This window comes from Psammomys obesus, unplaced genomic scaffold (assembly GCF_907164565.1).
Source record: "Psammomys obesus unplaced genomic scaffold, mPsaObe1.curated_primary_1811, whole genome shotgun sequence".
Taxonomy (NCBI): Eukaryota; Metazoa; Chordata; class Mammalia; order Rodentia; family Muridae; genus Psammomys; species Psammomys obesus.
The window spans coordinates 51751275-51776905 of record NW_026585895.1 but is presented as its reverse complement, the minus strand read 5'-3'; the positions used below and the strand labels follow the sequence as shown (position 1 = coordinate 51776905).

The following is a 25631-nucleotide window of genomic DNA, read 5'->3' as shown; positions in this document are numbered from 1 at the left end:
CCCCTGACTGAGCCCTCACCCTTCCACTGGATAAAACTGTGACCTTTCGTGCAGGAAAAGAACCTCTCCGTGCCCATTTCCAGGGCTCACCACAGGAGCTGCCGGGAGATCAGCAGCTTTGCTTCAGGGAAAGCTGGGTCCTCGGAAGCAAGCATCAGGGTCATTCTGAAAACCATAACAGGGTGTTCCAAGCTCATCTGGCTAGTGGGCTAGCACAACTGCCCCAGGCCACCCTCAGCACTACAGTAACTGCTCCAGTAGAAGCACATTCTCTCCTAGGGTCTTCTCCTGCCTCCTGGGAGCCTGTGTGTACAAAAGTCCCCATGGAGGGAGCTTGGTTTAACCCTGGCACTACCACTGACTGGCTCTGCAGCCTTGGTCAAATGACCCTCTGAGCCTCAGTTTCCCCAGTGATAGAACAGGGAGGTTGGTTTCCATTCATTGGACCGGTAAGCACTTAATTTGATAGTGTGTTGGGGGGACGGGTCACAAAGGGAAGACAGGGTGAATTCCAGCCAGGAGTGTGGCCTCCAGGTTCAGTGGTCCTCACATGGGTCTCTGAAGCCCCTCCATCGTCTTTGACATGGTCTCAGGGAGTTGAGTTGAGGCCAGATGTGGTGTGTCCTGTCTTGGCACCCCTTCCCTGTGCCACACATTATCCTGGAAGCTCCTCTCTGGCTATTGTCTGGTTAGGGGACCTTCTTCTAAACACATAGTGTCTCCTTCTCCTTCTCCTCCTCCTCTCTTCCTCCTCTGTCTTCTCCTTCTTCCTCCCTCCTTCTCCTCTTCTCCCTTTCCTCCTCTTGCTCTTCCTCCACACTCTCTCCTCTCTTTCTTTCCTTTCCTTCCTTTCTTTCCCTTCCTTCCTTCCTTCCTTCCTTCCTTCCTTCCTTTCTTTCTTTCTTTCTTTCTTTCTTTCTTTCTTTCTTTCTTTCTTTCTTTCTTTCTCTTTTTGAGACTGGGCCTCCTATAGCTCAGGCTGACCTTGAACTCCATATGTAGATGAAGATGACCTTGAACTTCTTGTCCTGCCTCCACTTCCACCACAAGGTTACAGCCAAGTATCACCACCATGCCTGGTATTCTCCAGTGCTGGGGTGATCAAACCCAGGGCTCTGTGCACATCAGGCAAACTATCAACTGAGTCATGATCACAGCTCTGCTTGGCATTTTTAAAACTTGATCCTCCAGCTGTGACCTGAGCATTGGGGAGGTCACCTCCCGTTTTCTGAATTTCAACCTCTGAGGCAATATCGTGCTACTCACTCAGCACATCAGCAGAGGGGCCATAGCAGAGCCTGTGAAGTGACCCAGGAGCGCCTGCTGTTCTGTCCCTTCTCCAAGGGAGGACTCTGCCTTCAGTCACTGTCTGGAGGCCTGACACAGACCTGGGCCATGCCTTCCCTCCAACCAAAACTTAGCCAGGACCTGCTCGTGCCCACCAGACACTAAGGCTCTGATGACAATTGTCTTTCTCTGCTGTCTTGGGGATGGAACCCCAAGTGTCACACACCATAGGCTAGGGCTCCCCAGCCTCACAATGACAGTGGGTGATGAAGCTGACATTGTCTCAGCCTTCTGGGGCCTGAGCAAACAGAAGGAAAAATTGCCTGGAGGCTGAGACTCTTACTGTGATGAGAGGCATGCTGAAAGCTGTGGGAGGGCCCGAAGTTGTGTATTCTGCATGGCACCCGCCAGGGCCTTCCCCAGATCTCCTGGCTCCCCCTTGTGGTCAGCCAGGGCCCTGTGGCTGCTGAGGGACCTGTCTACTCCAGCTAAGCATCTCCTCCCCTCCCAGGACTTTGGATGTCTGGCTTGGATTTGGGTATTGGCTCCAGCAGAAGCAAAATAAGATAGTGTGACTGATGGGTCCATCGTAAATTTGATAAATAAATCAGCCTGGCAGAGAGATTCACATGGCCTGTCAGCATTTATTTAACTGCCTGTGAGACTTCTTCCATCCTTCACTCTTGTCTCAGGCTGGTGATGCCTGAGAGCAGGGTGAAGAGCACCCTCCGAGAGTCGGAGGTAGCTGTCCCTGCTTCTCACTCCTCCACCCTCCCAAAGCTTTCAGCTCCCTAATCTGTCTGTCCTGACCAAACTAATGAGAACCAGCCTCTGTGGAAGGGCTGCATTGCTACAGGCTGGGTACTTGGATCTCGGTGTGGCCACACAGCCGTTGTTTACTGAGGACCTCTCTGGTTAAAAGTCTAGAGTTAGAACTGCAGATACTGAGACGAGCAGAGGCCTGGAGCAGGCGTGTGGTGAGGCCTCAGGGTGTTCCCTCACAGAGTCTGAGTCTGTTGGCAGTAAGAGCCACAGAAGGGGTGGGGGAAGGGGAGAGAAGCGGCGTGACTTGTGGAGTGCCTACCTAGCCCACCAGGACGGAACTGGAAGGTGGGGCCTTTAACACGCACAGCCTAACTGGATGTCTTTTGGTCACACAAAATTATGCCCTTGAAAGGGACTAGAAAGGCCTTGGGACCATAGTGTGCTCTCTCTCTCCCTCCCTTCCCCCTTCCTGTACACCGTGAGGAACATCACTCTCCATGCCCCCCTCACCATAACGGGCACAGCACAATGCATCAGTGCCACCTGCCTACGGACCAGGCACCTCGAAGCTCTGAACACCAAATAAACCTCTTCCCCTCCTAGGCTGGTTCCACAGGTAATGTGTGATGCGGGTGAGGTGGGGGACCCCACTGAGCTCCTTTATGCTTAGATGTAGCTCTAAGGACTTTCAGGAAATCCAACCAGCTGACCCTACTGCAGGGGAAACTCCACTATCATCCTGAGCCACGTCACGTCTGCCTGGAGTTTCAGTGCTTCTATCCCTGTCACCTGATTCAGGCCACACCAACTCCTGGCCCCATGCAGAGCATCCCCAGGCAAGCCAGTCTGCCACTCTGACCCTCTGTCTCCTCTCTGAAAACAGGAAAACATAAAGGTTCTAAAGGAATGGACACACACACACACACACACGCTGGAGCTGTCCTGTCACTTGGTGAGGATGCAGATAATGGTTTCCAACATGGAACAGTGACAGTGACAGACAGGTGTATGTAGAGCTCATCTGGCCTGTGATCAGGCTGGCCTTCACTCGAGAGTAGTGAAGGCTCTCAGGCAGGGCAGCGGTAGAGCCTCAGCTGCCTGGACCACATCAGCTCCCTGGCTGCATAGCTCTGAGTCACTGGACCAATTAGCAGCAGGAACAATTAAGAAATGCAAAGGCGTGGGCGCCCCCTCCCCACAAGCCCTTATTAAAATGCATCAATAATTAAGCAGGACTCTAATAGCTACATTTCTGGCCTCCAGACATGTCTGTGTACAGGCCTCAGGTTACAGCCTGCTTTGAGATCTGTGCTGTGGCCTTCTGCACCAGTGATGAGACGTGACAATCCCAGCCTAGCTGGAATGCTGGCATGGGAGAGCGAAGGGAAGTGGGAGAGTTATCAGTGTCTTACAATTGCCTGACCCCAGAGAGGATGTCTTCCCAGCTGAAACCAGAACCTATGCAACGCCCCTCACATTCCTCCTCAAGATAAAGCCTTACCCTCCCTCTCAGGACCTACATCAGGTTGACCCTGCTACACAAGAAAAAGGCAGGGGTTAGCTTTGTGTATGCAAAACAACCTTGATGTCCAAGTGATTAGAATAGCACTGACCCTTCAAAGGACAAGAAAGGACCACTAAGAGAATAAGAACAGCTATGGTGGACCAGCTGTGATGTCAGCACTTGGGAGGGATGGGTGGGTGAAGGCAGGAGGATCAGTGGTTCAAAGCCATCCTTGGCTTCATAACAAGTTCGAGGCCAGCTTGGGACACACTCAATGCTGTCTCAAAAATAACTAACTAAATAAATAAAGAGCCTGCCAGTCTCCAGCAGCTGTGGTACAGAGACACACATACAGACCTGAGAGGCCGTACTAGTGAGGACAGGTAGATGGAGGGCATGGACCCTGCCCACAGCACAGCCAGCATGGGGTGAGGCCTGCTGCATCAGCTTCCCATTTGTCTAGAAGCACAGGAAGTCCAGTCTTTATGTGCTGTCCCTCTCTCTCTCTTTCTAATGGAGCAGCCCATTCAAACCTTTAAAAATCTGTGTGTGTGCATGTGTGTGAGTGTATGTGGGTATGTGTATATGTGTATGTGGGTGTATGTGTACATGTGTGTGTATGTTGAGCGTGCATGTGTGTGTGTGTGTGAGTGTTATGTGGGGACACATCAGAAGACCTCAGGCATTGGTCCTCCCCTCCCACCTCAGGCCCCGGAGCTGCTCAGAGCCTCCCATCTCCACCTCTCCTAGCTATGTGGAAGTGCTGTGGATATGGGTGTTTGTCTGGTCTCATGGGTTCTGGGAATCCAATGCCAGGTCTTTCCTGGCAATTACTTTGCCTGCTGAGCCCTCTCTCTAGGCTCCTTCCCTTTAAAAAAATTATTACATGAGACACATGAACCTTTCTGCCTTGTCCCCTGTCCCTCCTCCACTTGCGACCCTGAGTCATGTGGTTCTGTATTCTAGATGCCTGCTCAGAGCTCTGCTTTTTAGGGGGCTCCAAGGCTGCTAACTACAAAGCATCTGTCCCGCTTCAAAGTGGGAACTTCACCATCAAGAAAGTAACCGAGGCGTCCCATAGCCGGATCTGATGCCTACATAGTACAAGAAGCTATGCGCCTAAGCTTGGGGGTGTCTGGCAAAGAGGAAAGAGGGGTGCACCCCTGGGAAACATAAGAGATGGGGCCAGTACGCAGCCTTCACACTCTCCAGGGCTTCTGCAGGGCTTGGCACACTTGGCTTGAGCATATCTACGCTGCCTGAGACTTGACTCTTAATATGCCTGTGTGGTATGTAGCTGGTGCCCATTTACTTCATTATTTATTTATTGAACCAAATCACTTCAACAATTCTTGGGCAGTCGAGTGTAATCTGATTTGGTTTTCAACATGCTTTTAAAGTAAAGAAATAAATACAGTGGAGGCTTGTTAAAGGAAATCGCCAGGGAATGGGCCCTGGCCCCATAACTTTAAAGTAATAGCCGCATTACAGGGTGGGGCGATGGGCTTTTAACTGTTCCCAGACATTTAAGTCAGAAGGGAGAGGGCCCACCTCACAGGCTGGGCAGCCAGGCCCTCCCCGAAGCCATTTAACCTCCATTTATGAAGAAATAAAGCGAAACTGATGCTGATCGGGCCGGCTGGGGGATGTTTCTGATCTATAAAAGCCCTCGGCCTGCAATTTGTGGAGTGGCCCTGTCACACGGGAAGAGCCTTGCTGATAAAGATGGAGCTTTATGGCCGGATACGCACCGCTAACAGCAACCTAATGCCACATTTTCATTTCTGTGCAATTAATGTTAATGTCGACCACGAAATTGTCATTAAATACCATTTTAAAATCCATTCAATTTGCATATGCAAAGCTCATTTACCATCACAGGAGATGCATCCAGCACTTCATCACGTCCTTACCCTGGAATTGTGGCCACTCCATTTTATAGCAATTTAAGATTTTTATATTGAGAGCTGATGGTGTAATGCATGGCCTTTTTGAGCCCAGCTGACTTGAAGGATGGAAAGCTGAGGCAGCCCAGGGACCAGAGTTTTGGGGTGTCTGCACCATGCCAACATTAGAAAGAGGAGAGAGTCTAAGGAGGGCCTTCCCTCCTTAACTGTAGACCTGGCTCCATCAGCAACAGTGATGTGTGACCTTGGGGCACTTTTCTCACCTCTCGGAATGTTCTACTTCTCTTGTTTCCAATAAGAGCTCTCAGTCACGTGACTGCTAATGTATGTTCTAATATTAAACATTTCAAAAGAGAAGTCTACCAGGTTAAGAATCTGGGCCAAGCCTGACTAGTATAAATTTGGGGAGGTCAGTTAACCCTTCCCAGCTTCCTGTGGGTAAACAGGCCCCTGTAGCCTCCAGTGAAGGTTCTAATAACATTAGAATGAAGTTGACATGAAAGTTTATAGAAAGATGGGGAGAGAGAACGCCAGGTTACTGGTATGCCGCCACCTGGTACATTGGAGGAGAATTCCCAAGTGAGAGCGACTGTCAAAACTCAAAACACAGAGATCACATACTAGAAGCCCAGATATAAAATAGGAGAAAATGGGAAGAAATTCAGAGAGGTTTCTGTAACTCCACAGTCTGCAGGGACAAGGTGAGGATCACCAAGCTGGGCTGGGGCAATCCAAGAACACAGAACTCAATCGGAGAACTCAGAAGCAAGGTTCCCGTGTATCTCACCACTACCACACCTCACTACACTGCCACCACTGCCACATCACTGCCACCACTGCCACATCACTGACTCATCACTGCATCATCACTGCCGCATCACTACATCATCACTACATCATCACTGCCTCATCACTGCCTCATCACTACATCATCACTGCCTCATCACTGCCTCATCACTGCCTCATCACTACATCATCACTGCCTCATCACTGCCTCATCACTGCATCATCACTGCATCATCACTGCCTCATCACTGCCACATCACTGCATCATCACTGCCTCATCACTGCCTCATCACTACCCCATCACTGCATCATCACTGCCTCATCACTGCCCCATCACTACATCATCACTGCCTCATCACTGCCTCATCACTGCATCATCACTGCCTCATCACTGCATCATCACTACATCATCACTACATCATCACTGCCTCATCACTGCATCATCACTGCCTCATCACTGCCCCATCACTGCATCATCACTGCCTCGTCACTGCCACGTCACTGCCTCATCACTGCCTCATCACTGCCTCATCACTGCCGCATCACTGCCTCATCACTGCCTCATCACTGCCTCGTCACTGCCTCATCACTGCCTCATCACTGCCTCATCACTGCCTCATCACTGCCACATCACTGCCTCATCACTGCCGCATCACTGCCGCATCACTGCCTCATCAGTTTCACATCGCTGCCACATGCTGGGTTTTAAGGGTTGTATAGAGAAACGTGTTTCTAGCAGGAGGTGGGTGACCTCATGAAAAGGGGCTTTTGGATTGGTGTCTGAAGAAAATGGCAAGATGGTGGGAACTGAAGTTCCCAGAAAAAGCTGCCCCTGTGTTACACATTCTAAAAGGCTGACTGACTGACTAGACCTTCAGGGATTGCAGAGTTAGAATGCTACAGGCCCAGAGCCACATTATCTTGGGCTATCTTTTTTTTTTAGATTTATTTATTTATTTATTATGTATACACTATTCTGCCTGCATGTGTGCCTGCACAGCAGAAGAGGGCACCAGATCTCATTATGGATAGCTATCAGCCACCATGTGGGTGCTGGGAATTGAACTCATGACCTTTGGAAGAACAGCCAGTGCTCTTAACCTCTGAGCCATCTCTCCAACCCATCTGGGCTATCCTTAACCCCACTGATAGCCCTTCCTTGTGCACCTGTGTCCGAGCTAACATCGTTTTGTAAGGTACACACAGAACCCCGTTTCCACAAACCCAAAGACTAAGAATGTCATCAGATGGCGTCTGAGGCCTAAGCAGAGGCTTCTCTGCCAAGGAGTTCGTGGGGCTTTTGGTGGGTGTGAGCTTCAGTTTGGGAAGATAAACAACTGAAGGGACAATTGGTGATTGCAGACAGTGACAGGGATGTGTCCACTCCCACTGGTTAAAATGATAGGATTTTGCCACAATAAACACATGAGGAACAGAGGGACCAACCAACCAACAAACAAACAAAACAAGAGTGGCTCAGCATAGCCAATCACTGGAGGTGGGGGAATTGGATTCCCTGAATGGCCAAGCTTGGTCCCATGGCCCTCCCTGGAGTCAGGGTGAAATAGGTACCCACTGTGCACATGGGCTGATGGTAGGTAAAAAATATGGAGAGAAATAAGATGGAGGCCAGTTTGAGTCCATGGAACTAGGGAGGGGCCAGTCCAGGAAACAGAGTGAGCAGCCAACAGGCCTGGTGCCATGGGAAGCATGGAGTCTCTTGGTCTGAAGTGGCTGATTGAACCCCACAGTGGTCATGGCCTCGCTTCCTGACTACGGGGCCAGATAGCTCCCGTCTCAGGGTAACCCATGCTTCTAGGGTGCAGGCCAGATTGTCTACATTCATCTAGTGGTCTGTGACAGGAAATGTCTCAGCTCCTAGTTTACCATGGAAAAGTCAACTGAAAAAGATGTATTTTTATTTTATGTATGGGAACATTTGTCTGCATGCACACGTGTGCGCCGTGCATGCAGTGCCCACAGAGACCAGAAAGGGTGTCAGATCCCCTAGAACTGGATCTTTCACAGGGCTGTGAGCCCCTCGAAAGGCTGGGAACTCAGGCTTTCTGCAGAATCAACAAGTGCCCTTAGCCACTACTCACTCGGCTTTCCTGCCCAAACCTCCTTGCTCCTGGGTCTACAGTTTGAATCACATCACCTTAATCAGAGGCACAGCTTGCATGAACTGAGGGCTGGCTATGTCCAACTCCCAAAAGGAATGTCTTTTCAATGAAGTGAAGTCTTGAGAGCTCTTAGCAGGGAGGGGCAACAGTCACTGCTTTGACCCCCTGTACAGGTACGGGACTGAGGCAAAGCCTCGGTCACAATCCAGACTCAAGTCTGGTGCTTCTGCGGCAGGCTCTTGGTTGTCTGAGCCCTCCCTCCAGCCCCAGGTGGTATCTGCTTGTTTGTTTTTTGTTTGTTTTGTTTTGAGACCAGGTCTTTTGTAGCCTAGGCTGGCCTCAAACTTGAAACATGGGCAATGTGGGCAAGAATGACGATGAATTCCCCTCCTGCCCCTGCCTACCAAATACTGGGATTACAGGCACATGTGTAAGGTGCTACCACACTTTACAAATGCTCACCGGCCAGGGCATGACCTGTTCTTACTTCCTACCATAGCTTGGCGTCAGCCACTCTAAGGCTCTCTTTCTGGCTCCCAGCTCCCTGGGGGCCTCGTTACCCTCAGCAGCCACAGAGAAGGTTGGAGCTGGGTTCCCTGACCTTACCGTGAACGGATCCCAAAGGTCATGTTGGGAGGGACACTGGGTGGTTCCTTCTGTCGCCGGTCTTCCTGGTCACTGATTCGGATGTCATTAAGTTGGCGGTAGAGCATATTTTCCCGGGCAGTCACCAGGCCAGCTTTGACAGCCCCACGGTTCATGGCAATATAGTTCCGGGTCAGCTCTTGCGGGCAGGTGGGTTGCTGCTTAAACACATTCCAGTGCCCAATAGCTGCAGGTAAAGAGACAACAGAAGGGTGAGTGTCAGTGGGAGGTAGGTACCTGGGACTTCTAAAGAGGGTTCGGGGCTCCCATCACCCCCTCCTACAGGAGGACAGTGCTTTCTGGCCCTGGCAAGCAAGCCATCTGAAGGGAGAGACCCATTGCCCAGAGATCCCAAAGGGGGCCTGTGATGGTCAGCTTTGATTGCTAACTTAGTCTCAAGGAGGGATGGAGTCTCATGGAGCTAGCGTGCAGGAGTTGTCTGAATTAAGTGGATTGTTGTGGAAAGACCCAGTCCACTGTGGGCGGCACCATTCTTACGCAGGGGATCTTGAACTGTAAAGAGTAAAGAAGTCAGGCTGAGCACAGGCTAGCCTGTGAGCAGGCATGCGTCCATCCTCTGCCCTTGACTGAGGACGTCATGTTTCCAGGTGCTTTATGCTCCTGCCACCACGATTCCCCTGCAGTCACGGAGGATTATGAGCTAAGTAGGCCCTTTTCTTCCTTAAATTGTTTGTTGCCAGAATTCCCCCTTCCCCCGCCCCCCAAGAAAGGATTTCTCTTTGTAGCCTTGACTGTCCTGGAACAGAGCAAGTTCTGCTCTGTAGGCCATGCTGGCCTCGAACTCAGAGATCCAGCTGCCTCTGCCTCCCGAGTGCTGGGATTAAATGCGTGCCCCACCGCCCAGCTTTGTTGTCAGAATATTTGATCACAACAAAACCAAACCAGTTAGCTTTGACTTTCACAGCCCTCAGGGGATCACCCTGAGACTGTTCAGAAGGAAGACAGCCCGCCTGGGCTACCTTTGGCCAAGGTTTTACCTCCGGGATACCAGATCCAATCCAGGATACCATCTCTTTTTTTCCCTCTTACTTTTCCTGACAAGCGGCTTTATCAAAGCTGGCTGAGAGGGGGAAGAAGGTGTGAGCCCCCTAATCCACCTCTCAAATCTCTGTGCTCCTAAAGACACCCACTCACCTTCAGGGACCCCTCCATCTAGCCCTCGGATGTAGAGTCCATAGTTAAAGTTGAGGCCAGGCAGGCTGCAGCTTCTCTCCCGGGGCTTGCCAAGTTCCGCCTGTTGGGGAAAGAGGGCTGAGGTAAGCCTTAGACCTAGCTGGGGTGGACACTGTCTCCCCAGCAGCAGGGCTAATAGGGTTCTTCCTGTGAGGGGCAAGCAAGCTGCGCGTGGGGTCCCCAAGCACCCATGGTACACAGATAGGCAGAGCAGCTAGCTGGATCTGGACTCTCCTGGAACTGAGAAATAAGTTCAAGAAGATGGAGGGAGGTTCAAGGAGAGAGGACCAGCTTCCCTGCCTAACACACTTGGCTGGAGAGAGCCACTTCCTCTTTGAGTTCTCATCTGTCACCTTGGCACCTGGACAGTGACTCCTACTTCTGGGTCTGCAGCAAGCTCCTCTTTGACTCCCAGGATGTCATCGTTATCAGCCATAGACATTCCCCCGACTCTATAGACGAATCACCCACAACTCCTAAGGGATGGTTGTGTCTGTCCAGGGCAGGCAGATTTAGCCCACGTGAGGAATGAGGACCCTCAAACAGGAATGAGCAATGGAGACTCATAGTAGGGAAAGCCAGACAGTTTCTTTTATGATCTTGCAAGGTTGGGCATCAACCTAGACAGTGGTGGGCATGCCTTGAGCACAGAGAACAGTCACATAGCCCAGAGGGCTGACTACTCCCTCCCTGCTTTTCCTTGTTGGCTAAGTACTGGTGTGTTTGGAGGGTGTGTGTGTGTGTGTGTGTGTGTGTGTGTGTGTGCGCGCGCGCGCGCAAAATCTTACATGTCTGCTGCTTACATTCCTCTATTTCTTTAAAAACCAAAACATTTGTTTATGGGGGGAGCAGAACAGTCAGAGGTGTCTCAGTCAGGGTTACTGTTGCTATGATGAAACACCACGACCAAAAGCAATTTAGGGAGGAAATGGTTTATTTGGCTTACTTCCACATCATGGTCCATCATGGAGGTCAGTTCAGGAGATTAAACAGGGTAGGAACCTGGAGGCAGGAGCTGATACAGCGCCATGGAGGGATGCTGCTTATTGGCTTGCTCCCATGGCTTGCTCAGTCTTCTGTCCTATAGAGCCCAGGACCACAAGCCCAGGGATTGCATCACCTACAATGGGCTGGGCCCTCCCCCATCAATCAATAATTAAGAAAATGCCCTAAAGACTTGTCCACAGCCTGACCTTATGGAGGCGTTGTTTCAACTGAGGCTGCCTCCTCTTTGATGACTAAAGCTTGTGTTGACATAAGACTAGCCGGCACAGGAGGGGTGTTGTGGGACTCCTCCCCTTCCATGTGAGTTCTGGGAATGAAACTCCGATAGGCAGGCGTGGCAGCTGAGCCACCTCTTCCTCACCTTTGTCTTTTCTCAACAGGGACCCTGCACAGATTCGTCCCTACTTCCCATACTCAGCTGATTTTAAAGCTTTCCAGCTACATGAACTTTATTTGTGGATCGTTAAGCAAACTCAGCTAGTAGTCATTTTTTGACTCTACACTTTTAGTTTGGGTGGGGATAGCTAGACTAGCAGGCACCTGCCGGGGTTGACTGTTTCCGGTTTCCGATTGGCCTAGGCTGACAAGGCAGTTCTGTCTTGACAATGGACCATTCTATGCTATTTCTTACACTCAGGATCAGGCTCTTTGTTACTCTCCATACCTCGCTATAACCAAGGTTCCCGTAGGCTGGAGGCACCGCCCTGCCTGGCTCCCGGAGTATCTTCCACGCCTTCCTCTTCACAGGAGAACACTCTCCTGTGCTTCCTCCCATGCCTGCTCCCGTTCACTTCTCACAACCATCTAGCTCAGTGCTTTTCAATCTATAGGTCATCACCCCTTGGGGTCAAATGACCTTTTTTCAGGGGTCACATATCAGGTACCTTGCAAATCAGATGTTTATATTACAATTCATAACAGAGGCAAAGTTGCAGTTATGAAGTAGCAACAAAAATGTTATGGTTGGGGGTCACCAACATGGGGAGCTGTATTAAAGGGTCATAGCATTAGGAAGGGTGAGAACCACTTATCTAGGGACTCAGGGCTCACCACCTCCACTTTCAGATGGGGAGAGTGAGGTTGCATATGGCCATGGGTAGGAGGGGGAGAGTCTGGTCGGCAACCCCAGGTTTCTGTCTTTGACCCACGGGTTGACTAAATGTCAGGGCCATGTGGCTTTCTGGTGCCTTCAGCCTGTGGACACACTCTTGACGGTGTATCCATGGAACAGGCTGATGGCGCCCCACAGTGACCAGGTTATGTATCCCAGGATCTGCCCATGCTAGCCTCATTGGGTTATTCAGAGGTGCTGGCAGCTCCCAGCTTACAGGGTGTTCAAGAGTCTCCTCTCAGCAGGCTAAGGTGTGGAGGAACAGAAGTCAGGGGATACCCTTCAGCACTGCTCACAGCTCTGGCTGCTCACTAGCCCTGTGGCTGAGAGGCACAGTGGCCCCGCTATCAGCTGATGGATCAATAGGACTCCCAGTTTCATCTCCTACACTCTTTGCTGACGCTTTACCCTTCAAGCCCTTGGCTCTGCCGCCACACCTTCATTCCCAAACTCAAAGTGGTCCCTCCCTCATCCAAGTGGTCCCTCCCTCATCCAAGTGCATTTTTCTGAGCTGGGGCCTTATGTAACATAAAATGGCCTCAAGCTCACTAGGCCAAGGACGATCTTGAATTTTCGATCCTCCTGCCTCTGCCTCTCAAGGGCTTGGATTCCAGGCTTGAGTTGCCAGTTTGTGTGGTGCTGGAGAGCCACAGCTTTGTGCATGGGAGACAAGAGTTCTGCCAACTGCACCAAAGCCCCGCTCCTGAGTGTCAGTATTACATTGTGCTCTGCTCCATTCTAGGCCTTCTTGCATGGGTCACACAGTCACTAAGGTCCTTCTCCCTGGTGACACATGGCAGGTGTGCAACAGGTGCCTAAGATAAAAGGCTTCTCCAGGGCTGGAGGAGTGGCTTGGTGCTTAAGAGTGATTACGCTCTTGTAGAGATTCCAACCCAGGTAGGGAGCCTTGCAAATACTTGTAATTCCAGCTCTAGAAGATCTGGTGCCCCTTTCTGGCCTCTACGAGCACTACACTCATTTGCACATACCCAAACATAGACACATACATTCACGTAAATAAAAATAAATATATATATTTTAGAGTCGGTCTCAGTCTGTGGCCCTGACAGTCCTGGAACTCACTACTCTGGCCATGAATTCACAGAAATCTGCCTGCCTCTGCCTTCCAAGTGATGAGATTAAAGGTGTATGCCACCTTTAATAGTAATTAAAATAATCTGTAGAGGCTCCTTTGGAGAGGCCTCTGGGATGGCATCTAGACAGGCTCCTTGTTGCCTCTCAAGGTTGTGGTCCTTGTGTGAGAAGCAGATACAGTATCTGTCACAGCATGCTGGACCTTGACAGCATGACTCTTCAGAAGCAAATACAGACAGCCATATCCGTGAGAGCCCATCATGCAGAGGCCCACAACAGGCTGTTCGCAGAGGCAGGAAGGTGTGAGGCTGCCAGGTCAGGCTTGGATGGTGGCTGAGGGATGGCATGGCTGACTGGGGAACAGTTCCCTATGAGGAGAGAAAATGTTCTACAGGGGACGGTGCTGGTGATTGCCTGACTCTGGTTACCCTAAGAGCATCTTACGAACTTTGAGGACAGGTGAACTGGATGGTACAGTGATAATAATTACATCTCAAACAAGGCTGTGGGAGAAGTGTGAAGGCAAGTGCTTACATCAGCAATTGTCTGACGCTTGGCTGGCTCCACCCCATCTCCTGGAGGCTGTGTGTCCATGGGGGCAGTGGTCCAGTGCACGCGAGTGCATGTGTGTATGCGTGCAGGTGTGTCTGCCAGTGTTCGTGTGTGTGTGTGTGTGTGTGTGTGTGTGTGTGTACGCGCGCGCACGCGCAAACGTGCTTGCATACATGCATTCTTCAGAATGCTTTCCAACTTGTTTTTTTCGACTGAATCTCCCAGAGCCAGGCGCTGGCTCAGTAGGCCAAGCTTTCTGCGTGAATTCTGGTGATCAAACTCAAGTTCTTGTGCTTGGAGGGCAAGCACTTTACCAACTGAGCCATTTTCCCAACGCTATTTGTTTTAATAGTCACTTTAACATTTTTAGAACAATATAATCGATTTTAAAGAGGGTGAAATAGGGCTGGAGAGTTGGTTCAGAGGTTAGGAGCACTGGCTAGTCTTCCAAAGGTCCTGAGTTTTAGTCCCAGCGACCACATGGTGGCTCACAGCCATCTAGAATGAGATCTGGTGCCCTCTGTTGGTATGCAGGGGTACATGCAGGCAGAACACTGTCTATAAGGTAAATAAATAAAAAATAAATCTTGGGGAAAAAAAGAGGGTGAAATAATCCAGTTGATCTTGTATTTTGTTGTTGATGTTTGTTTTGTTTTATTTTTTGAGTCAGGATTTCTCTGTGTAGCCTTGGCTGTCCTGGAACTCACTCTGTAGACCAGGCTGGCCTTGAACTCACAGAGATACACCTGCCTCTGCCTCTCATGTGCTGGGATCACAGGCGTGCACCACCACGACCTGGCAATTCAGTCTTAACGTGACTTGAAATATGTGATAATATAGTTAAAGGTTATGTTTGTTTTCTCCCAGCACTCACCAACACAAAAGATGCTAGCAACACAGCTTGACTGAGGGCACAGATGAACTAGGCCTGTGATGAACCTGGTATAACTACCTCACCACACACAGAGCGGCTGAACCTTATCAGTCCTTTCTACGTGTCCTAAGGTGGAAGTCCCAGATCTGGACAACAGCTCATTGGGTCTGAGAAGGGCCTGCCTCCCCAGTCAGCGGACGGCTGCCTTCCACGTGAAGTCCACAGGATGGAGACTACAGATCTGGAACTCTCCTCTGCTTCCTCGAAGGGCACAAGTGCCATGAGGGGCCCACTCTCAAGACCTGACCACCTCCCCAAGGCTCCGTCTGCCAATATCTCTGGAGTTAGAATAGTCCCGAGTGACTCTGGACACAGCACTCGGTGAAACAGCCTCTCTGCAGTCTCTGTTCCTCCCTCGAGCAGCTAGCCATTTTTCTCCCTCTTGTTTCACATCTCAAATCTCAGCCCCCATCCTCCCTGGAGAGCTAGGGGTTCTGGGTGGGCACCCAAGGCGCTCTGTTGGGTGGTTTAGTTCTGAAACCCTTCCACACTGCTCACTCTGGGCCACAGATGAGGTTCTGGTGTCGCCAGTGACTGCTGGGGAAGTTAATTAAAACATGGCTTCTCTGCAAGGCCCTCCCTCCCTCAGGGCAGGTGCAGGTGGGCCAACTTCCAGCTGGAGGAGGAACAATGGACAGACTCAGGAGCTGGAAACCGTCTTCAGCAAGAAGCAAGCAGAGGGCAGGTCACTCTTTGTGCTCCTAAGACCTGTTGCCTGGGATTTAGAAAAGAGGGAAGGCTGTGACCATCAGAAATTACCTTTGAGGAACATCTTGCTTATATTTATTCCACAGATCTTTGTTGTTGTTCCCTTTTTGCATGGAGCCCTGTGCTGAGAGTTCTGAGATGAAAACAGCCATATAGCCTTGTTCTTAGGAAGTGAACTGTCTTCTAGAAAAGACAAACCTAATGACAGTCAAGAGCACCAGCAGTGCAGTGAGGAAAGCTCAGAATGCTCCACCTTAAACCTCCAAGGCCATAAAGTGAGACAAGTCATTTGTATTCTTATAGTTATACTCATCCTATATAAAGACCAGCCACAAATCAACAAATAGGAAAACACTTCTACAGAAAAATGAGCAAAATACTTAATAGACACTCCATTAAAAAGATGTCTGTGTAGCCAAGGCCCACATATCAAAACATTAAACCTCTGAACAGCACAAAATAAAAGTTCAATGGCACTGTCAAAATCTGAGGCTATCAAAACACTTGTGATCTGTGGGATTGTGAACTGGCACAGCCATGGGGGTATTGGTATTCGCTATTAGAGCCAAGCATCTGCCTATAATCCAACCATTACGTCCTGGACACCCACAGTGGTTCAACCTTCCTGTCAACCTGACTGGATTTATAGTCACTCAGGAGGCATGCTTCTAGCCCCGAGTGGCACCATCCCAAGCTGCATGAGGACTCAGTTTCCTGGCTGCAGGTGCACTGTGACTGGCCTCCTCATGCCTCCGTCACCGTGCCCTCCCCACACTGATGGACTGTCACCCCTCAAACCATAGGCCAGAACAAACCCTTCCTCCTCGAAGCTGGTATTTTTTAGGGTATTTGGTCACAGCAACAGGAAAAACATCAAACATAACACACTGGAGAAGTGTGTGTGTGTGTGTGTGTGTGTGTGTGTGTGTGTGTGTGTGTGGTTTTTGACACACAAAACCCTTGAACTAGTGAGCAGTAGTGAAGTGGAGACTGGGGAACCCGGTGAATTAAACACTGATGGTAGCAAGTGTCCTGCATGAGCCAGAAAAAGCCGGAACAGAACCCCATGCTGCCCTCACTCGCGAGGCCCAGATGCTGGCGCAGCCCATCTCTGACCCTTGTCCTGCCCTGGTTAGCTTTCTGTGTCTGTGCTGAAACACTGTGGCCAAAAGCAACTTTGGGAAAAAAGGGTTTATTTCGGCTTATAATTGTAATCCATGAAGAAGGGGAGTTGAGTCAGGATCTCAAGGCAGGAGCTGCCACAGAGGCAATGGAGGGACTCCATTTACTGGCTTGCCACTCATACCCTGCTCAATTCACCCCCGCACCTCTTTTTGGTTTTTGTATCTTGTTCTGTTTTGTTTCTGTTTTTGTTTTTGAGACAAGGTCTCTCTACATAGCCCTGGCTGTCCTGGAACTCACTACATAGACCAGGCTGGACTCAAACTCACAGACGTCTGCCTGCCTCTGCCTCCCCAGTGCTGAGATTGACAGCTTGCTTTCTCATAGGACCCGGAACCACATGCCCAGGGGTCACACCCACAGTGAGCTGAGCACTCGCACACCAATCATCAGTCAAGATGATTGAATTGCCTATGGCCCAATCTGATGGGAGAATTATCTCAACTGAGGCTCCAGATGGCTCCAACGTATGTCAAGCTGACAGCACACTAGCCAGCAGACAGTGGGTGGGATTGAGGGTGAAAGCTGCAGGGGCTTTGGGGGCACTGGTCACCATGACCTCTGATGCAACCTTCATGCTATGACTTCCTGTCTGCTGCCGCACTTCTCTGCACGTCCTCTTGCCACGGGGGAACTCTGCAGACAACCAGAAAGGGAAACAGCAGCACACCAGTGGAGAGCCATCCTGCAGTTTCTGGGTTCAGGCTTCCTCCGTGCCTCAGACTTCTCCAGAGCAAGCCGCCTCTGCCTTCCCTGAAGATCACAGCCGGAGCGTAACAAACTGTGCCTAAGCCATCACAGCTGAAAAGAGCCCTGGACCTTGTGTAGAGCCCCTGCCTCTGGGAGTCCTCCACCACTGTTTCCTCTATCCCATCTGTCCCCAGTACCTGGTGGGCTTGAGAACCCACTGGACAGGCAGGATCGGTGGCACATGCCTGTGATCCCAGCACTCAAGGAGGCAGAAGCAGGCGGAGCTCTGTGAGTTCGAGGCCAGCCTGGTCTACAAAGCAAGTCCAGGACAGCCAAGGCTACACAGAGAAACCCTGCCTCAAAAAACAATGAGAGAGAGAGACACACAGAGAGAGCCCAAGGGAGCAGCTCCTTTGGGTACCTCTGAGTCTCTAGAAAGGTGCCATGGCAATCCAGCTTCCCCCACTGAACTCTAGCCAACATCCAGGTACAGCTTTCACCCTCAGTCCTACCCACTGCTTGCTGGCTAGTGTGCTATCAGCTTGACACAAGCTGGAGCATCTGGGAGAAGCAAGAAGTCGAGGCTGCTGCTCTCATAAGTGGAATAGTGAGGAGAGATGTGGAAAGGGTGGCCATTTCAGAAAACAGCGCTTAGGTCAGCTGGCCACAGGGCAGCTGAGTCTTACTGAGTCTGGTAAAGTGGTCAGGAAAAGAGAGACACGAGTTTCAAATCAGCATTTTACAAAGAGTCCAGCTGGCATTCAGGGAGGGCAGGGGAGCCCAGTAAACACAGGGGCTTCCTCGCCTCAGAGGACTCAGCTAGTGCTCCGGAGCTTTCCAGAGGCTGAGGAGAAAAGCAGCCTGACCAGGGTGGGGTGGGGGACTCTGGGTCCCTCCTGGGGCTGCGTGACACCAGCTGAGTGTGGCACGTGTGTGCTCAGGGGAGCTCCTGACCCTGAATTCCAGACTAGGACAAACAAGCGGTGACAGGTGTGAGAGACCAGCTGCCCCTGTGCTGTAAGGAGACCTGAGACCCTGGTGGTCACCTGCTCTTCCATGGCTCCCTCATTCCGACATCTGTGGAGCTGATGCCACTCCGTTACAAACCTCAGCTTTGATGGGCCACATGGCTCCTCCAGCAGCCTGCCCCTCATCTTAGGAAAGGACAAGAGACGGCCATGTGCAAAAGGGGTCTCTGAGCCAGCAACCAGGCTGAGCTATGCAAAGGTCCTGGGGCAGGCCGCACAGCAGGTTGTTGTTGGGACAAAGAACAAAGAACCACTATGCTGTCTTTAGTGAAGGAAGAAAAGAAAAGAATAAACATCCATAGGCCAGGTGTGGTGGTGCACGCCTTTAATCCCAGCACTCAAGAGGCAGAGGCAGGTGGATCCCTGAGCTTGAGGCCAGCGTGGTCTACAGAGTGAGTTAACACTGAGAAACCTCATCTCAAAAAGCCAAACAAAGAATAAACACTATGTTTCTCCTGTATCTGAGGCATGCATGCTACCCTGTGACTTCCTTTTGTGATACTATGTTGCACTTTTTGTCCTTCTCCCTGAACTCACAGAATACTTTGTGTGGGGTCATTTTTTCCCATTTTACAGATGGACAAAGAAATCTTAAAGAAATCTGTACAGGGGGCTGGAGAGCTAGCTCAATGCTTAGAGTGTCTGCCACTCTTGCAGAGGTCCTGGGTTCAATACCCAGCACCCACATCAGGCAGCTCACAATTGCCTGTAGCCTTAGCTACAGAGGATCTGTCACCCTCCTCTGGCCTTCCAGGGCACCACATACATGCAGTATATGCTCACACATAGACACACATACACATAAATAAAATCTTTTTTTTTTTTTTTTAAGTGGTGGTTGGGGTTTTAGCACAGTGGTCTCTAGAGCACTTGCCTAGCAAGCTCAAGGCCTTAGGTTTAGTCCTCAGCTCTGGGGGGAAAAAAAGTGGAAGTCTGTCTATTTGGTCCATTTCAGGCACAAACAGATGAGCTGGGCTAAGGTCAAGCGTCTGTGCTCAGCCTGACAGACTGACCGACCTGAAGGGAGGTGACATCATTCCCATTGGCAGATGGGAAACAGAGGGTCAGGAAAAAAACTAACGAAGTCCTATCACTCTTCAGAATCTAGCATCCCTCATTCTTACAGCTGATTCTTAAAGACTTCTCACCGAAGTCCTCAAGGTCTGCAAGAGGCACAGCTTGCTTTTACACACCAGGGAACTGGGAGCTTTTGGAAGCCATTTAGGCATGGCTCCCTAACTTGATTCCCTCATCCCCAGGAGGGGCAGATGTTCAACTCCAAAGAGGAGAATCCCAGCTCCACGCTGGCCACCCCGCCTTCCCCAGCTTCCTTCAAAGCACTCTTCCCGGGTTTCCTCTGTCAGGGAGGGCTTGGCTGGAATACAGCTCCGGGTGACAGCTGTCCCCATCAGCAGACAGCTTCATTAAACCTTATTAACATGTCACCCCTCCGCCTCAGTTCCATTCTCTCTGCTCTAATTAAAACAATCTTTCTCCCATCCCAGGGGCCCTGGGATTCTCCCAGTTCCTTCTACAACAGCAGCTCCCTCCAACAGGAAGGATTGGAGCTCTGAAAAACCATCCCCAGTAAGGGTGGGTCTGCAGCCCTGGAGCTGCCTCAGGCTCATGGCCCCTCCAGAACCTTTCCCAGGCAGGTGCAGGTCTCCCACAGGCAACCCCAGAAGTGGCTGAGCCCTGAAGCCCAAGCATGATCGCCTCCCACCCCACACCCAGCTACAGCCTCAGTGAGCACCGTTTCCTTCCAGTCACGTATAAGAAGACGGTGCTGTTTGTTCCAAACTGAGCTTGCTCCAGACAGGTGGGGAGACGAGCTCAAATTCCCAAATGGCAGGTTTTGTGCCAGGAAGCCGGATGCCTTAGTTCCAGACCCACCTTGGATGTCCACCCCAAGAAAGCATCAATCACCCCCCCCCATCCCTAGTTACACAGTGTAACCTGTTAACTCTCTCAGCCAGCATCTCAACAAAACAGCTGCTTGGTCTGCGACTGTAAAGCCTCTCCTCACTATCCTGCATCCTATTAGAACCAAGAGAGATGAAATCCCAGTTATTGCCCAGTAGTTATTAAATAAATATCGGCATAGCTTCCTGATTCTACATACATATGCACACGTGCCCTGTGCCTGAGCTCAGGGTAGTTCATTACTGTAAAACAACTTAAGATCTTCCAATGAAAAGCACAATATAAATGCAAATTGTGATCGCTATTAGCATAGGGATATTTATTTATTTCCATAATGAGAGCCTCAGATAAACAATCACGGGAAGGGAGGCACATTATGCATCAAAGGACCCAGGCAGCCTGGGCTTTGAGCTGTGTGCATTGTCTGAGCGTCGCATAATGATACCAAAATTCACACGCCAGAAGAACACATCCCCATATGATCAAAGGTGTGTAAAATAACATCAAGTGGGGAAAAAAGACTCAGCGGGACTCAAAATCTTACATATATCACCACCATCCAGACATGATTTCTTGCTATTTTTTTTAATTTTGTAAGAAAACAAACCGCCTTATGAGGGGATGTGGTTAAAGATGTGAGCTTGGGGTACCGGGAAGAGACAGAGGACTCACTTTTATCATTGAAAAGAAAAAGCTCAGTTGGAAGAACGTTTGCCTAACACACACACACACACACACACACACACACACACACACACACACACACACTCCTAGGCTCCATCACGTGACTCAGGTGCGTTGCTGCATTACATAATCCCAGCACGGAGAGGGGGGGGGACGGAGGAGGAGGAGGAGGAGACGGCCAGGACTGTTCTGCATGAGACTCTCTCAAAATATCATTTTTAAAGGACAAAAAGCAGGGTTTCTTGATACATGTATTATTATTTTCATATAGTATATTTTAAAGCATATATCTGAGCCCAGGTGAGCCACTATAGCCTGGGAACCTAGGCGGCTCGAGTAGGTTCCACGTCCCTGGAGTTGTCTGTGCCCCCTCCCTCCGCGGAGAGTTCCTGGTCGGCGCCCAGCGGGCGTGCTCAGTCAGCAGCGGCTGCCTGCCCACCCGGATAGCTGAGGTCCACACAGCGCCCGTCCGGCCCTTGTTCCTCGGGGCAGCAGGCACACTACTGCTCTAGAGCCCTCGGGCTGCCCGGACCCTGCCGCCGGCCCACCTGGCTGCTCTCTGCTCCCCGGGGCAGCCAGCCTCCCTCCCTGAGCCTGATGTATGGCCCTCGCCCAGTGAGGCGGTCACGGTGACAGAGCCCTGGCGCTCTCTCCCCTCCCCCTCGACAGCTTGAAATCAGGTCTTTCATTTGCATTTACATGATCTCGCTGTGAGGCTTATGAGATCGGGAGATTTATTTGCTACTTAGCTCGATGCTTGATTACACTCAGAGAAGGCGGCGGCTTCGAGAGTGTATAGATGCGCCTGCCCAGAGCCACGGCCTCTGGGGGCCGGTAACTCAGCAGCAGGTTTAGGTGGATGAGGGGACACCGCATTTGGGGGGTGGGTGGGAAGGCCAACAGGAGACATTGGAAGGAACTATCATCACGGGTTTGAGGGCTTTTTTAAGCAATGAAAATGGCTAGATGTCACTTCACGTTATGAAGAGGCCCCAGTTGGGCCCGTGAGGCCTTCTCTTCTCGGGGAATGAACTTCCAGAAACTTCTCTCCCAGGAGGAGTAGGAAGCTCTGGGAAGAGGCGCATACGGATACAGGGAGGCAGCCTGCAGGTGCCCTGCGCATATGGGCTCATAGAATGTCTGAGGCCTGCAGCTCACCAGCCAGGTCATGACCTGGTTGCAACAGACTTAGGGAGACACGCTGCCTACCAGACCCCTACCCCATGGAGACACAGAGAGTAACAGCAGTACAAGTCTGGGCGACAGGCTGCTATTGGAAGAAACAGGAATAAAGCAGTCACTCACACTCACACACACACACACACACACTCACACTCTCACACACACACATACTCTCTCTTGTCACACACACGTTATGTGTGGGTTATGAATATGTCAGGAGAATTCTAGTCACCAGCAGGCACACTCCTGCTGTCTGCAGCTGGGCGTACTCAAGGCAGGCAAACTCATTTTCCTGACAGTCTGTGCCTGGCATGGTAAGGATGGAGTTCATGGCTGCCAGCCTGTCCCCCGTCACATCATCCAGATCCAAGAGGAAATCATCTGGCAAGTTCCTGGGACACGGCAGTTTAGTGATTGAGAAGGAGCTGAGGCCAAGCCACCCGAGGTTCTGGCAGCCTGACTCCCCGTGACCTTGAACAAGTTAACCTCCAAGCGATCACAGTTCTTACCACGGCCCAGGATCAGGGGGGCTTCCTTCCCAGGAAGGGGTGCTGGTGGTGCCTTCCGAGCCCATCAGTTCTTAGCGGAGGGCTTGGGTGGTCCTGATTAAGAAGTCATTTTTGCTACTGGCTGTTTGTCATTGTCGCCGCAGCTTTACCGGCCTCTCTATCTCTGCATGAACAAACAGGCAACTGGCTATAGGATGAGGTTCCACCCCTAGGAACATACCCACAGCATGACAGGGGTTCAGGCTAACCTGTGAACACATGCTCACAGCAGCACCATCCACAGTCAAAGAAGACCACCTGCCTCCGTGGATGAATGGATCCACAAAACGTGGGCTATCCGCACAATGGAGAAGTACTAAGCCATGAAAAGGAGCAAAGCGGTGGGGATACAGGTTACATACAGTAAGGATGGATGCTGAAGGCATGCAAAGGGAAGCAGCCAGGCAGGCAAAGAGGCTGTGTGCTGCGTGAACCCAGTTAGGTGGAAAGTAAGGAACAGGTGTATCCAAGGAGATAAGAAGCAGATGGAGGGAACATCAGAGCACTGAAGAGAGCCGGTGGCTGTGCAGTGCTGTGAACACAGCGAGAGCCACCAACCAACCTGCACACTTAAAATGGACTGACAGTGTGCTAGGGTGACAGTGGCACAAAGCTTGTGGAAATAAACCAACCAATATCTGATTTGACTTATGACCTTTCCTACTCCACAAGATGGAACCCTTACCCAACATTGCTTGGGTGACCAAGATTCTGAGACTAGATAGTCCAGGAACCAAGTGGAAAGGAGGAGGAGGAAAAAGCAATAAAATGACTCCTAAAGACATTCTGCCTCACTCACAGGTCAGTGCCTTGCTCAGCCATCATCAGAGAAGCTTCCTCCAGCTACAGATGGGAACCCACAGCAGAGAGTGAGACCTCTCGGAACACTCAGTCCTAAATGGGAGGTCTCCATCAGATTCTACCCCTCCTGGCTCAGCGAACCGTGCAGAAGACGAGGTGGAAAGAGTGTAAGAGCCAGAGGGGATGGAGGACACCAAGAAAACAAGGCCCTCTACATAAACATGATCAAAGTGCATATGAACTCAGAGACTGAGGCGGTGCACACAGGGTCTGCACAGGTCCTAGCGCTGACGGGAGAAGTGGACACACGCCCACCCCTAACCCAGAAGCTCTCTGCAATTGACAGCCACTTGCAAATGAAAATTCAGTTTCCTCCAACAAAGTCTCACCGGGGAAACTATTCTTAAGGGTGGGCTCAGCAGGAGACACCAGCAGAAAAGGAGCCCAAGGTTATCTTTGTTCCTTGTCTCATAATGTTATATAAGGCTCTCCCTTTAAAAAAACAAATTAAATGAAAAAGCTATTTTATTAATATATTTTTTTCTTCCCTTTTTTTATCCTGCAGGTCCTGTGTGCATGCATTATGGTTTCCAGCTTACTGTTGTATGGGATTCCTGAGTGTGCAAAACGATGGATCTGTTTCTTGTGCCTGCTTTTGAGCTCTTTTCCTTCTGTTTGGTTTTGTTGTTGTTTTGCCCAATTCTGATATGTTAGTTTTTTATTTTATCACATTATATTTATTACACTATATTATTTTTAAAAGACTGTTTTCATTTCTTGTCTTTTTCTGTGTTTCTTTCTTTCTTTTCTTATTCCAAGATAGGGTTTCTCTGTGTGACTCTGGCTGTCTTGGACTCACTTTGTAGACCAGGCTGGCCTCAAACTCAGAGATTCACCTGACTCCGCCTCCAGAGTGCTGGGATTAAAGTCCTTGGCCATCTGTTTTCTTTTTTTAATATATATGCATATATATTAAATATATATATCAAATATATATATATATATATCAAATCCCATGAGGATTTGAACTCAATGCCTATTTGTTTTCTTTTTTAATAATTCATTTAATTCTATTTTATGTGTATTGATGTGAGGGTGTCAGATCCCCTGGAACAGACAGCTATAAGTTGCTATGTAGGTGCAGGAAATTGAACCCTGATCCTCTGGAAGCAGCCAGTGCTCTTAACTACTGAGCCATTCCCCCCACCCCCCATATATTTGTTTACTAATGGGAGACAGACAGGGGATGGTTCTAGATGGGAGGAGAGATGGGGGAGGAGCACCACCACCACCTGGCAAAACAAACAAACAAACAAAAACAGGTGGATAATGAAGAGAGAAGACACGGGGCATGGAAGCCCCTCATTCTGACCCAGCCAGGCATGCTAGATGACATGCTTTGCAAATGAAAGTCTCCATGCTAGACTCCATTTGAAGGCCTTCAGAAAAAAAAAACAGATTGATATATCTGGATGTGGCGACACATGTTTGTAAATCCCACACTCGGGAGCCTGAGGGTAGTGAGTTAAGTCTGAGCTATACATAAGGATAACCTGTTTTAGAAAGCCAAGGGCTGAGGATGAAGCCTAGCGGTAGAGCACCTGTCCAGCATGTACGAGATTCTACAATCCATCTACAGAGAGGGGAGAGGAAGGAAGGGGAGGGAAAGGAGAGGGAAAAGAAAGCAAGAGCTACCCACTAGTCAAGGCCATTTGTGGTGGTGATGAACTCCCTCATGCTCTGGGGAGGCAGGTGATCTCTGTGAGTTCAAGGCCAGCCTGGTCTACAGGGGGAGTGCCAGGCCAGTCAGGGAGACCTCGCCTCAAAAAACTAAAAGAAAAGAAGCCTGATGAGAGTCACTCAATTCCACAGCCTTCTTTAGTGCCCAGAAGTCAGGCAAGGTGATTGAAATCAAAGCTGTAATCACTGAGTGTGTGTGTGTGTGTGTGTGTGTGTGTGTGTGTGTGTGTGTGTGTG

General features: G+C 50.3%; 1 protein-coding gene across 1 annotated transcript in view; it reads right to left on the bottom strand.

Moving 5' to 3' along the window:
* The window catches only part of Cfap77 (cilia and flagella associated protein 77), a 122609-nt gene that overhangs the window by 43543 nt on the left and 53435 nt on the right, over positions 1–25631 (bottom strand). The window contains exons 2-3 of the mRNA XM_055600528.1: positions 10173–10272; positions 8979–9204 (exon numbers count right to left, since the gene is read on the bottom strand). Of these exons, the coding sequence (XP_055456503.1) occupies positions 8979–9204; positions 10173–10272 (326 nt within the window). The remainder of the gene's footprint in view (positions 1–8978; positions 9205–10172; positions 10273–25631) is intronic.